The following is a 15,033-nucleotide window of genomic DNA, read 5'->3' as shown; positions in this document are numbered from 1 at the left end:
ACTACATGACGCCTGCTTCTTTACCTTTACTAGCATTTGCCGTTTGTCTCTGAGCCAGTTCAGCCTGGTATGCGTCAGCACAGTCGGGATGCACCGCTCTCAGTCCTGCACTGGGGATCTGCAAAGCTTGCAAGGTCTTCTGGGAGTCTCCCTCCTCCACAGTCATGTTAATATGAGCAACAGCTCCAGCCACTAGAAACATACAAGATCAGGTAGAGGAAGGATCAACTGAATAAAAACCAATTCACTGCAGGAAACAGGGTTGGGTATGTTAAAGGTGAAGCAACACAAGATAAGTCATGAACACAAAAGGTTTAAAACAACAAATGTTTAGCCAGTGTGTAGAAAAGTTTAGAATAATGTATTTAATTTTATGCCAGAATTTGAAGCAGTTGTGTAAGCTATTGAATTTTGTAGAGATTCAAAAACTCAATAAAATATGCTGGTTATTTTATCAAAACCAAACTGAAAAAAACTTCAGTCTACACACTCAGGTGTGACTGGCACACAGAGAAATTAACTAGTTAACAATTAACTAGTTTAGATGTTCATGAGGGACCCAAAACCGCTGATGCATACTGGTGAGGGCTTCTTCTTCATCCTGATTGGCTGTTAGGATAGCTTCTTGGATTTGGTCCAACCAGAGCACTGCCGATTCATCTCCAGAGCTCTACAATAAGGAAAAAGCTCAAAGGTCACTTCAGTTTTCAAACTGCACCAAGTTCGTTAAAAATATACAAGGTTTTAAGTCAAATAAAATTCAAACTCTAAATTAATTTTCTGTTCAGGTTAGAAATGCAAATCGGACAATTTCCAGCTCAACTCTCTCTGACTGGTGATTAGCTGGTTGGAAACTGAAATATCCAAACTTGTTTTCAGTCTGTGATCAGAACATCTGACCACAAACTAGCTGTACTGACAGCAACATCTTGACACAGTTACTGGGGAAAAAACGACTCAGATTTAGCCTCATTCTGCATTGGTTATGTGTTTAAAATCGAGTCAGAGGAAATGTCAGAAGCCATTTAAACTATTTTCTGACATATCAAGACATCTCTGCTGTCTATTCAGAAAGAGAGAGAGAGCAATAGAGTACAAGACTTTAAGCAGGCCACTAGAAAGCTATTCAGTTTCATAATTTTTAGCTCACTACTGGTATGCTGGTAAAATAATATAAATGAGTTTTTAGATCGTTTTTAAACAGCAATCTGCTAAAATTGGTATTGGCAGGTCAAAAGTTTACAAAAACTAGAGATCAGAAATCGGTGACAAAATTCTGATCAGTGCATCTGCAGTATGGCATTTTAATGCACAAAGCAGATTATATTTTACTGCATCACAGTAACTACATGATAATCAACTGAGGGATCTCAAAAACGAGAAAATATGACTCCTTGTTGATCCCCTCAGTACAAACTTTGTTTACACAGCTTAGAGGCCGTTTCCTTTCAGGCTAATTTTAGAGACCCCTGTTTGAGTCAAAGGTTACTCCTTGACCACAGATTCCTGAGAAAGGAAGTAACTGTTATAAAACCGCAAGACAGCAAACAGCTGCCGTTTGTTTGTCTGAATTTAACAAACTCAACAGTGCGACTAAAGCTGAGAGATCAGCAAGTATCCAAATTCACCGTTCACAATTGTGTTGCTTTCCATTGGAAAATTTTTAATCTTTCCAGAAAAACAAAAAAAAAGGATTATATTATTCTATAGTCCAGAAACAATAATAAACAGCAAAAAATGAAAAATTTAAAAACAACCCAAACCTTATTAAAAAAATACTGAAAGAAATAGTCATTTGCTTATTGTTCACAGTTGTTGATAGGCAGGCACAAAGCCACTCCACACCCTTTGTGAGTCAGAGGGAAGTTCCTGACGCAGGCAGAAGGGAATTCAATTTTCAGGCCAGAGCAGGAAAAGCGCTCACAACATCACGCACCGATAAGCAAGCCACACAGACAAATGAAGAGCTGAACTGGAGAACAAACAACGATTGATTAAACTTTTTGAGCTGCAGAGATGTAGAAGAGCAAATTTCACCAGTGGAGAACTGCTGAAGGGAACCATCATCAAGAACAAGAGCTTTGGAAAGCGTGGGAAATCAGTCTGATAGCGTTATGGCTAACCTTCTGAGGGGACTCCTGTTATGTTTAATGGTGGCTCTGACCAGTCAGGTCAAAGGTAAGTAATTACATTTATAAAAAATATATATATACACGTTTACTGTTTTCTGAGAGATGCATTTCCTACAGAAATATGTTTCTGTAGGAAAGCTGCTGGGAGTAGGAATGATGTTGTGCATAACTTTAAGGTATCTATGATTTAACAAGACCATAAACGACATGAATTATGAGGACTAAAACAACAATTTCAAGTTCAGGATTGCTTTCATAAGACTTAATTAAACTATTGATATGTTTTTTCTTTCAATATAGGAAAAGGGAGACAGACTGCTCCACCAAAGAGTTTGAAGGGATTCTTCGATAAATCTAACGACACAATCCAGCAGCTTGACCTTTTCAGCTCCACCATCGTCCCTCACCTGGATGTGGAACCCGAGGGCCCAGTGGTAGCATACACCACTGGGGCCATCAGCACTTGGATCATACCTTCATCATACATCCTAACGATCCTCGTGGGAATCCCATCCAACACCTACATTCTGGCGTTCCTCAGAGTCAGACTCACTTCAAAGACTTTATCCACAGTGGTTCTGTACCTGAACCTGGCCCTGTCGGACCTGCTGCTCATCCTGTCTCTTGCTCTGCGAGTTCACTACCACCTAAGCGGAAACAACTGGATATTTGGTGAAATCTCCTGTCGGCTTATTACGGCTTTATTTTTTGGAAACGTTTACTGCTCGGCTCAGACCATCGCGTGCATCAGCTTGAAGCGCTATCTGGCCGTGGTCAAGCCATTTCTGTACAGAAGGATGGCTAAAACCAGCCTGGCAGTGTGGATGTGTGTGGTCGTGTGGCTTCTGTATGGAGCAGCTATCGTGCCTGAGCTGCTGGTCAAGCAGAGCTACCACATCAGAAGGCTGGAGATTACGACGTGCCATGATGTACTTCCTCTAGAAGAACCCTCCCATTCGCCGCTGGTGCTGTGCAAACTGATCCTAGTTTTTCTAGGCTTCTTACTGCCGTTCATGGTTTGTATTTACACCCACGTCGCCGTGATTTACCACCTGGAGCAAAGTTCCTGCGACTGGAAATTGTTCACCAGAGTGAGCACTCTGGTTTTTATCATCTTCCTGGTGTGTTTTCTCCCCAGTGGTGTTCTGCATGCTGCCCACTACATCCGCCTGTTTTCCAGTGGGGATGACACACTGTATGGATACTATAGATTAGCAGTTTGTCTCTGCTGTTTCCACAGTTGCCTGGATCCCTTCCTGTGCATGCTCCTTTCCTTGACAGGAGACTCAGAGATACAATTCATCTCTTGTAATAGGATACTACGGAGGCCAGCAGTTATAGCATGACACTGGACATTTCTATCTCTAACAGGATGGAAAAAAGAAGACCGCTTCCTTGAGTGTTGTAGAGAAGAGAGAAGAGGAAAACCACTCTTTTGTCAAATATATCAATCATTGTGACAAAAAAATCTGTAAAGTTTTATTTTGCCAGTAATACAGCCATATTAAATGAATTTCAATAATACAAAAAAGTATTAAATTAAGTAACTCATTCCAGTGGGGACACCTGGGGTTGAGTTGAAAACATTATCTAGATTAAATACACACAGACGGATGTTTTTCAGCTTTCTGTTGGCGATGATTTTCTGGAAACAGCTAATAAAAACACAACATGTGTTTCGTGCAGTAAGTTATGTGGATGAAGTTTTAAAAACCTGCAGATTTAAGCTGCACCAAGCTAAATCTTTCATATGCACTTCAAGGCCTCAAAAGCCAGTTTCCAAATAACTAAAATATTTTGATCAAGGTGGTTGTTATGTTACCTGGCAGAGAAGATGTTTAGAATAATGAAGGACATCATGGTAGTGCTTCGATGTGGCCGGGTTTACTCCTGTCAGCTTGGCTGTAGGGAGAAGCAGAGCTGCAAGAGTCTGCTGATGATCCCCCGAGTTGAGGGCCTCATTAATCTCTGCAATAGCTATTATACCTGAAAGTTTGAGAAAAAAACCCATCAAAGTCTATTTTCTTTTAAACATCCCTGGATGCTTAAAAACAATGTTAACACAGGGTTACACGGGTTAATTATTAAAAGGAAAAAACTGTTTTGTGACTAGAACCAAAAATGAGTATTTCTTACGTTCATGCTCCTCTTGGACCTGAATGTTAACCATGTCGATGCATTTCTGAACATCATTCCAAGTGAGAAACTCTTGGCTCTTGGAAAGCGTCTCAGCTCGCTCTTCAATTAGCATGTCAGCGTACCTATGAAGAAGAGTTATGTGGAATTTAAAATAGATTCCACAGAGGAATCATAAATTGTATTTGGATCCTTCTAAAGGTTCTAAAACAATTTTCAGAAAATAATTCCCTCCTAGGCTGCACAGTGGCACAGTTGGTAGAGCTGTTGCCTTGCAGCAAGAAGGTTCTGGGTTCGATTCCCGGCCTGGGGTCTTTCTGCATGGAGTTTGCATGTTCTCCCTGTGCATGTGTGGGTTTTCTCCGGGTACTCCGGTTTCCTACCACAGTCCAAAAACATGACTGTCAGGTTAATTGGCCTCTCCAAATTGCCCCTAGGTGTGAGTGTGTGTGTGCATGGTTGTTTGTCCTGTGTGTCTCTGTGTTGCCCTGCGACAGACTGGCAACCTGTCCAGGGTGTACCCCGCCTCTCGCCCGAAACGTTAGCTGGAGATGGGCACCAGCAACCCTCCCAACCCCACTAAGGGACAAGGGTGCAAGAAGATGGATGGATGGATGGATAATTCCCTCCACTTCTAAAATCCACTCATTTCCACTGTAACCAGGGGTTGGCAAACGTCTACTGATCTCCAAAAAACCACCCACGGAGAAATCTTCCTGACAAAATAAACTTTACAGTAATTTACTCCCATCTGTCATACCTGTTGAGGTTGTCATGCTCTATATTTGTGAAGCCCAGAGGAGAGTCTGTCAGCTGTTCAATAACGGCCTGCGGGTCTTTGGTGTCCAGCACCTCGTTTAGAACCGCGACAGCCGACAGCATCTCCACAGCGACGCTGAGCTCCTCATGACTCAGTCCAGACTGTTAAGACACAAACGACAGATCATCACTGAAAAACGCTGCCTTTTTGAAATGAAAGAAAAGCTATTAAATGCAACGGTGTTTTAGCACTTACATGTGCACAGAGCTGCAGTATTAAACTCAAACTCACCCGTCCTCCTTGTAGCTGCAAACTGAACAGTTCAGCCTGATACAGGTTAGCAGCACTCTGGTAGACGATTGGCAGCTGCGCCTCAGGGTTCAGCAGCTCCTCCACCGTCTCCACAGCACTGCCCAGACGAATGGCTGTGTTGATGCGTGCAACTGCCTCGAGTTCTGTTCAGTAAGTTGTTGCAGAAAGATACATTTTTAATAATAGGACTTGGACCTATTCTTGTAGAGTGAACATTAAATCTCACATAGAAACACAAAAAGGAAAATAAGTATTGATGGGAATTTGACTAAACCTTACTAGCAATCAGTTTCTGTATTTAGCAATTATTGAGAAAATCTTAAGTTTTATAACCAGGAAATAAAGTGGGTAAGTTGTGAACTGGACTCACTTCGTTTTTCTGCCTCAGCAAAATCATTGCAGGTGCTGATAATTCTGTGAATCTCTTCTTGGTCCAGGACGACTGACCTCCCTCCATTCTGTGGTTCAAACATATTAGTAAGACAATTCAATTATTCAGCATTTGTTAAATCAGCAAGAGAAGGTCTGTCCCCCTCTTGCATCTGGCATTTTAATCTTCATGTCACCTGACAAACTGTTAATCTCACAGACCCACAAGAGTTTAACAAACTTTAGAAATGTACACTTGTGCTAGAGGAACAGAATATTTTTTTTCTTGATAAAAATATAAAGATGTGTAGACAATTTCTAATGGTTACTATGGAGACTTGGGGATGATATGATGCCTCTCTTTGCTACAGCTTTCAAATGCAGAGCTCTCCATGATCCTTCCCACTGTATGCAATGGCAGAATAAACATGGATCATCATCCAGCCTAGCAGGCAGCAGATAGAAATGATGTATCTCTGTTCATGGTTGTATTTATACCCCAGTCAGACAAAGTGATTGATTACTAATTAAAGGTTTCTAAAAACTTGGATTAAAATAAAAAAGGAAGGCATAATCTAAAAAATCTGCAGTAGTTATGTTTAATTTAAAGTGTTAGGGGTACCAGTAACCCTTTTATTGTTTTCACTGTGATACTATACTTCTATATATAAAAATGCTTTATGCTATGAATTTTTCACACTTTTACCCTATAGTTAATTATTTCTGCAAATCAGTGGTATTTATTCAGTGAAATTTATAAAATGGTGTTGTTTTTTTCCCCATAGATCTTAACATTAACTTAATCAAATGATTGTACTCAGGGTCATAGTGAACAACTTCCATCAACCATTTTATTGCAGTTTCTTTAAAAACTGCAATAAAAAATAAATAAAAATCATGCAAAGAAGACTTCTGAAGCCTTAAAATGTAATAATTTCAGCAAATGACTCAAAAATAATTGTACCTTTGACTTTTGCTGGATGTAAGCCGTAAAATGTTCCATATACCAGCCACTGTTTGCAGCCTGGACCCCCAGCAGGGACAGGGCTTCAAGTCTGAGAGCAGCCAGCAGAGCAGCTTCATCCTGGAGCAACACTGCTTCATTCACGTTCTGCACTGCTGCCTGGGCTGGAGACAAAACTTAGTTATGCACAACAGACTTTTCATTCAACATTACATAAAATTAAAAAAAAATCCAATTAAATTTTTTTGTGTTTCACTTAAAAGTAGATCAATTTTATACATGGGAATAATGACTTCATGCAAAGACAAATGCTTTGGGAAGCATAAGCATGTCATGTGTGCACATCCTTACTGTTGACACAATCAATGCAAGTCTGGATTTCCTGCTGAGTGAGCAGCTCCTCATAAACATCTCTTTCTTCTGTAGCAACTGAAGATCGCTAACACAGAAAATAAAAATATATACAGGTTAACATTTATTTTACATTTGTTCCATAAACTGTAGTTCACATGGAGTTGCAGTGGCTTTCATATTTCACATATCACATCTGAAGTCATGTGAAGAAAATGCAAAGTTCCTGTTTGTACAGTATTTGTAAAGAGAGTGGGAGGCGAGACGGGAGGCACAGTGGAGGTCTAAAGTCTGGTAAATACAGCTGACACTGCAGAGACTGGAATGTGCTAGCAGAGGATGCGGAGTGAAAAACTACTTCAGTTTAATTATGTGATCCCTCATATAATTCATTTTAAAAAATCACTTATATGGCCTAAAACAGTGAATTTTGTCTAGTTTTTTTTGGTGACTTGACTTTAGAGCAAAATATCTAGAGGTATACATTCTTATAGTAAGGTTATTAGCACCAAGTCCATGGAAAGCAGACATAATATCAGCTGCTAATATGCTAATAAGAAAGAAGTAATTGTATTTTTGTATTTTCAGATGGATTCGCTTTACAATTTAACGGTTCCAAAAAGCATAAACTGACATGACTTATGAGAAAAATGTTTACATTAACCTTTTTAGAACTAGTCAGTAAACATTACAAGGGCCAAGTTGGAGAAAAATTGAGCTGACACAGCAGGACAAACACTCTACTTCTACTGGTAAGACAAAAATAATTACAAGTTTCCTCCTAAATGTTCAGATTCATATACTTTAGAGTTTAATTCAAATTTGGCTCATTTCTGATAAGCACTTCTATTTCTAAACAAGAAGTTACAGACCTACAGTTTCTATCTTTTACAGCAAGACCTACAATGCTACAAAACAAAACAATGAAATCAGGTAAAAGGTTTGTCTTCTCACCCTTCCTGATGACTGATCTCGCTTCCGAGCCTTATCCTGCTTCAGTGTATCCTGGTAGCCTTGAGCCAGGACTTCCTGCGTGTTCCTCAGCATTGCGTTGGGATTTTGTAGCGCTCCCATCGTCACCAATGCCTGGTCTCTCTCGACTGCCTCATTGATGGCAATCACAGCAGCATGTACTGCAGCAGAAGTGTGTTTAAAATAATTAGTCTTAGTTGTATAGATAATTTAATATGTCATTAAATTCTTAAAAAGCAACAATGACTCACAAGCAGCTTCATCCACAGAAAGCTCATTGGCCAGAATACCTCCAATTTTACTGAAAGCTGGCATCTGAATACCATACTTATCCAGTTCACTTCTCATGTTACTGATCTCCTCCTCTACAAGACAGAAAGTCACAATATGAATATTAAATGCTGCAATACATTATATGAAGGGTTATTTATGTAACTTTTACAGTTTGTCTGAGGGACTTAAGAACATGTCTCTCAAAATATTAGGCTCCATTTTACACTTCCCTTAAACAGGTGTGTGTAGTCAAAGCTCTTATACAAAAACTTTAAATGCATCATTTTCAAAATTGTTTCATTAAAACTACCAGATACTTTCACCAGCCACTTTATCTGGTGAATTAATTGTACCAGGTTGGGTCCCCCGTTTGTTTTAAGAACTGTTTAAAGAGTTTATTACAAATTTTCAGAATAGGGCACAGAGGGGAAAACCAAAGTCATTTGTCATTGAGAAAATTTTCTAAGTTAATTACAGCCAATAGTAACAAGCTGTTTAAACATGTGTACCCTCTCACACAAAGTATGCTTGAAAGCACCTGTGATTTATGTTTTTAAAATAAATTTAAAAACAAAGAAAACTTGATTGAAAAGATAACTGTCCTCTAGAATGGTAATAGTTTATGATGGCTTCTGTTAGGGGTGAGCATTTATTGTATTGTGTATCATTTATCGTAATAAAATCATGATAATTTAGATTTATCGTTTTCACAATAAATCCCAAAATCTGTCCGTATTATTGGTATAGTTTCAGTATTTTTTTTACCGTTTATTCAATGAGGGCATCATTATGTATCAATAAATGTGAACACATGAGCTGTTTAATGAAACAAATCGAACTTCGTTAAGTGATTGTTGTCCTAAAGACACATTACAAACGGGTGTCATGCAGTCAGAGCAAAACAGTTATCTAAAAGGGTAGTAATAAATAGTTCACTTTTGTCTTTAAGAACATTTTTTAATATTTTATGTGCTGTCCATGTTTTCAACATTCTCTTACCTGTAAAGGCGACTTTCCCCAGCAGGTCCTGAATCTGTGGTGCAATCCCCAGTTTGTACAAGTACAAGCTGAGACAAACCGTGACAGACACAAAACACTTGGGTTAAAAGCAATCAGAAGCCTCAACAATAAGGAGCACTGACACAAAGTTGAACAACCCATGTTTGTTTTTCTCTCATGCTTGTTGCTATTGAGGCCCACCTGCCTTACACCACTGGAGGGTAGCATTGGATCGTGTTACACAGTGCACTACCTGAGGACAGCCAGCAGACTACATACAAAGCTGTGAAATCAACAGGCAGGTGACTGGAAACTGCATTAAACTTTCATCTTCCCTCAGGTATCTGATAAGTGGTGATGAATTATAGATATTTGTGGAGGTTTGGCATCAGGACAGCTCTAAACAGAGGAGTTGTAGGTCAGCAGCTTGTAACTATCCTGCCCTTTGATCACTTTGTACGTGTCTGAGTAAACATTCGCTGCACTCTGTCCTTGGAACATGGGGGGGTTCAAACACCCATTTAAAATTTGCTTATACAAAGGGTAGTGTTTTGACACTCAGGCAGCTGATTTAGGTTCAGACATCGATGCTAACAGCTGACTCAGGGTAATGAAGGCAGCGCTAACAATTACCTGACAGGGCTTGGAGCGACTGCCTCTCCCCAGTCTGTTTGCTTTTAATTATTATTATTTTCCAATAGTGCCCTCAGCAGAGGTTCAAAATACACCATGTTTCTCAAGTGAATTTTAGTTTCACTTCAGTTTTTAACAGTCCACGTGTGAAACACCTACTGCTTTTACTTTGTCTCTCTGCTTTGCAGGACTTTTGTTGGACATGCAGGAAGGAAGTGCACGTGTGTGAATATGGAGGGAAGGAAACCAATTCTCCCAGGACCTGACCGAAACACTACAACACAGAAAACAATCCAGGAAGCTCACAAACCCACTCCCTAAAACGCAGTTTGGATGAGCACATGGATAAAAGACTAAAATAGATCCTGTAATTAATTTGGTTTTCACAAATCAAAAGTAAGCGGCTCACATAAGGATACATTTGTTTACAACAGTAAGAATTATTTTTACCCTAAACACATTCCTAAACACCAAAAAGGAAACCAAGTAATGAAGCTATAAGGACAAGAACTGTTCTGCAGCTTAAACAATAAACTGTACAAATTTAAATTTATAAAGAATTTTTTTTTTTTATTTATCAGCTGGAAGACTTAAATTATTGTTTATAACAATGTTTAACTTAGAAAATGACTGTGAAACAGAAAATTGTATTACCATCCTATTTCCATAGGATGTCATGTATGAGTTATATTCATTTGCTACAAACTGTAAAATGTCTCTTGGACAGGAAGTGAACCCACTGCATTATCAGAGCAGAAATACAGTTGTTTTTTTTTCAGTTTCAGTTTCATATCCCTTCCCAGCACCATTTCTGCTTTTAAAATAACATTAAATGGATCCTGGAGGATGCTTATTAGGTCTGTATTTTTAAGCTGTATCTTTATTTACTTTTGGGTTATCTTACCGTTTATTTTTATATGGGTAAAGGTATTTCTAACTAATCTTATCTCCTGATCCATGATTCCATCAGACTTTACAACGCTACAGTCTGATCCTTATGTCTACACACGCTCAGTGAGCCAATTTGTGGAAGGTTTTGCCTAATTTTGTAGGTCCTTGCAAAACTTTATCCTAGGCCATTTTGTGAGCTGTATTTTAAAGCAAAAACCAAAACTCAGCATTGGAACATGGCTACACTTAAATTTCTTGGCTCCGTTTCTTTCTTTTTTTTTGGATGGAAAAATCTTTTCATGACAGCCCAAAATATTTTTTTCACAGCAACAAAAGTGTAAAGGTAACATAATCTCATTTAGACCAAGTGTCACTGCCAAGAACATAAAAAGCAAACAGCTGAACAAAATAAGCTAGTTTTTATTTGAATCTAGTTAGTAACTAATTTCCATTTTATCTGAAAGAACAAAGAAATGCATAAAAAGAATCTGTTTCCATCTTACCTCAGTGCATGTATGCAGTACACCACCTTGGGCATGTTTTTGCGGTCATACACATCTGTGGTTTCTGGATAAAATATCTGAAATAAGAAACCATAATTGGTATTATAAACTAATATGCTACCACAGGGGAACTATGTTCATCACATCTTTCCAGTAAGAGCAGAACAACAAATGTTCCAGTAGGTTTTATAGACCAAAATTAGCTAGTCTTTAAATAAAAAGGTAAAAATACAAGAACAACAAATACAAGATCTCCGCCATGGGAATGCTCAGATGCAATATTCAGGAAGGAGACGGGTTATCATGTTGTTTTTCTGTCTCAGATTCCATCCATCTATTATTTTCTGGTTAATCAGGGGTTGGGTCGCAGGGGCAGCAGCCCAGACTTCTCTCCCAAGCCACTTGGGCCAGTTCTTCTGGGAAAATCCCAAGGTGCTCCCAGTCCTTCCAACTTGTCCTGAGTTTTCCTCAAGGTGAGACATGTCCAGAACACATCACCAGAGAGGCGTCTGTACATTTATGGGCCAAGAGCTGTCATAATTTTATCAAAAAAAATATTATTATAAATAGTTGTATTTTGACCACAACTGCAATTTGGTGGATTTTCTTGAAAGACATTGGGTTGATCCAATGAAATCTCATCTCCATCAGTGTTTCTTCCACTTTCAAGATGGGGAATTGTGACACTGTAGCCAACTCTCCTAAGATGAAAGTGTCCGAGTAAAGAAAGTGTATACATTTTTTAACATGGTTACTCTCTTCCTTGAAGTCTGCTACACTTACACTTGCATATCGTAAGTACTCATGGCCATAAAGTCCAGCTCTGCTCATGACCATAGGTGAGGGCAGGAATGTGGATCAGCTAGTAGGTAAATCGAGAGCTTTGCGTTTCACCTCGGCTCTCTCTTCACTACAAAAGACTGGTACCGTCCTTGTATCACGGCACACACTTCATAAATCAGTCTATAAATCTACTGCTCCAATTTCCCAAAATTTTTTAACAAAACTAACTGGAGCTACTTGAAAGCTTATGTTGCTAAAAAGAGACCATCTTCTTACCTTAGGAAGGCCCACTGACTCCATGGCTCTGAGCCACTGCACTGTGTTGTCAGTGTGTCTGAAATGTAGCCCTTTGCTCTGAGGACAAAAAAAATGGTGAAGGACAAGAAATAAAGCATGTGCTCAACTAGTCTTCAATCTGAGACAGCTAAAAGCAATAACCTATTAGATGAAGTAAAAGCTATGCAATGTGTACATAAAAAATGTAAAGGTTCCCAGCATGAAAGCTGCATGTTTCAGTTCGGCTGAATCCTGTCAGGAAGTGTAAAACGATTGTGAAACCAAGCAGTCTATAATCTGATTAGATGAAGCAGATTAAGAGAAGTTGAACGATTTACCTTATAACGAGCCTGATCTCTGTCGTAGATCTTTTTTGCAGACACCAGTTTAGGGGCAAAAAAATTAGCAAGCTTTCCCAGATAAACTCCATTCCTGAGTCCCTCCTCCAGTTCGGTGGTGGGGGGCAAGCCCTCATCCAAGCAGGCCTCCATCCACCTGCAGAGAAAAACAAAAACGCAAAAGGTTTTAAGAGACATCGCTTTCAACCTGAGCAAATTCAGCATAAATCTGCTTTGAACTCATTACTGTAAACTCTTGACATGAAAAATGACCGTATCATAAAATAATTTCTCCACAGGATAAGAGAAGCCCAGTTAGTTTATGTAAAACAGGCTCATAACTTTCCTAAAGCATTCATACACATTGAACATTTAACATTTTCAAAGTCACACTGTGTTTTATTTAGATTTAATGTGAAACACTGTAACAATATCCCCAGACGTACACCCAAAAAAACTTAGCTGGAATTTCAAAAGAGATGGTTTTGCACATATTGGCAAATCAGATAAATTTTACAGATTTGTTTAAAACCTGTAAAATTAACAAATATATATATATATTTAATTTTACAGGTATATATATATTCCCACTTATGGAAAAACTTATTTTCCACATGGAAAAACGAAATTCTTTTCCCCTAAAAATTTTTTTGGGGTTTTTTTAGGGTTAAAAAAACTTAAAGATGTGAAAACTAAAATAATTTTTTTCCTGTTCTCTTCATAATTGCGCATTACTTTGTTTTTCTTTTCTCATAAAATCCAAGTAAAATACATTGAAGTTTGTAGCTGTAATGTATTAAAATACGGACGAGTTGAAACTGATGTGAACTTTTTCTACTTCTCTCCAAGCAGTGCTTCAGCTACTATTCTGTTTTTACACAACCATCTGAAATCCACACATTCCAGCTCACAGACGCTTGGCGGTCGGATGCCTCCATGTCGTCAACGAGTCAATATTGGATTTTCCTGCACCTGCTGCCCTGTATGTTCCAGCAAAACTGGAAAATTTTTCGCTTTGTGCGTCCAAAACTAAATCACAAAATATATCTGAACTCTGATGGTAACAATGTCAAAGAAATTGTGCAGAACCGAATAAATTCTAAATCAAAATACAAACAAATGTTTGCACAATTCCTTAAGTTTGTTCTTTGAATTGAGCAAGTAAAAAAACAACTTGGAACACCCATTAAAAGGTAATTTTCAGATCTGAAAGGGCTATAATGATTCATTCTCTATAAAATTAAACACTGTGTTGAAGTACCAGTGTAGAGGAAAAGGGCATTGTTACAGACAACACCCCCACACAGAGTCCTGCATGCTTTGGGAAGGAGGCTGCAGACACTTTTACAGTCACTCCTTTGAACTTTCTGCATTTGAAGGACAAAAATGAAAAAAGTGAATTTTATTACAACAAAATGATCAACAACATTTGTTTAAACTAAATGTTGAGCATATTTACCAGTGTTTCGTATTTGCTCCTGTCACTTTAAATTGATGTAATTTCCTTTAAAAGATCAACAGCTGTTTCATGGACACAGTTTCTACCAGATTATCTCCAGTGAAATCAGCAGGGGAAAAAAAAAATTATTCCAAAAACTAGTGAATGATTTGTGAGCATGGTGAATCATTGTTGTATGAGCATGTTACACGTTATCTTTCAGCTTGGAAGTGATGTCACTATTTATTACAATGCTTTTACCTCGATCCTAATAACACCAAATCTTACCAAGGTATTACCTTGCTGCTCGTTACCCCAAGGCTGCAAGGACACAGCAGTTCATGGTGACTTAACTTGCTTATGCTGCATTTATGGGTTTAATTCATGCCAGATAATCAAACCTCCTTTCACTTTTAGCAGTCTCTCCCACATGCACGCACAGGGCGCCTTGTTTAGATTCATTAAGGCAGTGCAGGTGCTCAGAGGCAGTTTACCAAAATATGTGTCAGCATTTCAAGGTGCACGGTGTACTTTCAAATCAAAGCCAATGAAGTATGTGCATCAGGCTCCCCGAGGAATAATGTGTTCAAATAGCTTGATGGTAATGACCAGTGGTTCAGATGACTCAGAAAGCACAACTGAACTACACACTGAAATGGAAAGTCTGCTTTAGTTTTCTACATCCAACGTGGATGTTTTTATATTAGTAACATAGCATGAAATATATCCAGCAATTACTTTTACTTTCTGACTCCTGTCAAAGGCTAATTTGGAAACGAAAAGGTGACTGAAGAGTTTTGGCTCCCATTTAAATTCTCACAAGATGTTTTTCATCACTATAAAATTGCCTTTCAAAACCATTCAATAATTTTGAGCTCGTTCAACTCGTGGTGACATTACAGC

General features: G+C 38.6%; 2 protein-coding genes across 3 annotated transcripts in view; one reads left to right on the top strand and one right to left on the bottom strand.

The window, feature by feature from the left end:
• iqgap2 (IQ motif containing GTPase activating protein 2) overlaps positions 1-15,033 on the bottom strand; it is a 36,311-nt gene that overhangs the window by 11,121 nt on the left and 10,157 nt on the right. The window contains exons 3-17 of the mRNA XM_008418867.2: positions 12,693-12,849; positions 12,355-12,432; positions 11,296-11,372; positions 9,269-9,336; positions 8,248-8,361; positions 7,979-8,157; positions 7,025-7,112; positions 6,674-6,837; positions 5,711-5,798; positions 5,320-5,483; positions 5,029-5,189; positions 4,269-4,393; positions 3,955-4,118; positions 580-670; positions 25-192 (exon numbers count right to left, since the gene is read on the bottom strand). Coding sequence (XP_008417089.1) covers positions 25-192; positions 580-670; positions 3,955-4,118; positions 4,269-4,393; positions 5,029-5,189; positions 5,320-5,483; positions 5,711-5,798; positions 6,674-6,837; positions 7,025-7,112; positions 7,979-8,157; positions 8,248-8,361; positions 9,269-9,336; positions 11,296-11,372; positions 12,355-12,432; positions 12,693-12,849 — 1,886 coding nt within the window. The remainder of the gene's footprint in view (positions 1-24; positions 193-579; positions 671-3,954; positions 4,119-4,268; positions 4,394-5,028; positions 5,190-5,319; positions 5,484-5,710; positions 5,799-6,673; positions 6,838-7,024; positions 7,113-7,978; positions 8,158-8,247; positions 8,362-9,268; positions 9,337-11,295; positions 11,373-12,354; positions 12,433-12,692; positions 12,850-15,033) is intronic.
• Positions 688-3,948, top strand: f2rl2 (coagulation factor II (thrombin) receptor-like 2). Of its 2 annotated transcripts, XM_008418866.2 has the most exons (3): positions 688-2,178; positions 2,433-3,148; positions 3,271-3,412. In XM_008418866.2, exons 1-3 carry the CDS (start codon positions 2,115-2,117, stop codon positions 3,319-3,321), a joined length of 831 nt encoding a protein of 276 aa, XP_008417088.1. In that variant the 5' UTR covers positions 688-2,114; the 3' UTR covers positions 3,322-3,412. The 2 variants fall into 2 exon arrangements, with proteins under 2 accessions (XP_008417088.1, XP_008417087.1); XM_008418865.1 differs by having other exon boundaries at positions 2,433-3,948.

Source organism: Poecilia reticulata, linkage group LG9 (assembly GCF_000633615.1).
Source record: "Poecilia reticulata strain Guanapo linkage group LG9, Guppy_female_1.0+MT, whole genome shotgun sequence".
Classification (NCBI taxonomy): Eukaryota; Metazoa; Chordata; class Actinopteri; order Cyprinodontiformes; family Poeciliidae; genus Poecilia; species Poecilia reticulata.
The sequence above is the reverse complement of the archived record's forward strand: the minus strand, read 5'-3'. Positions and strand labels throughout refer to the sequence as shown.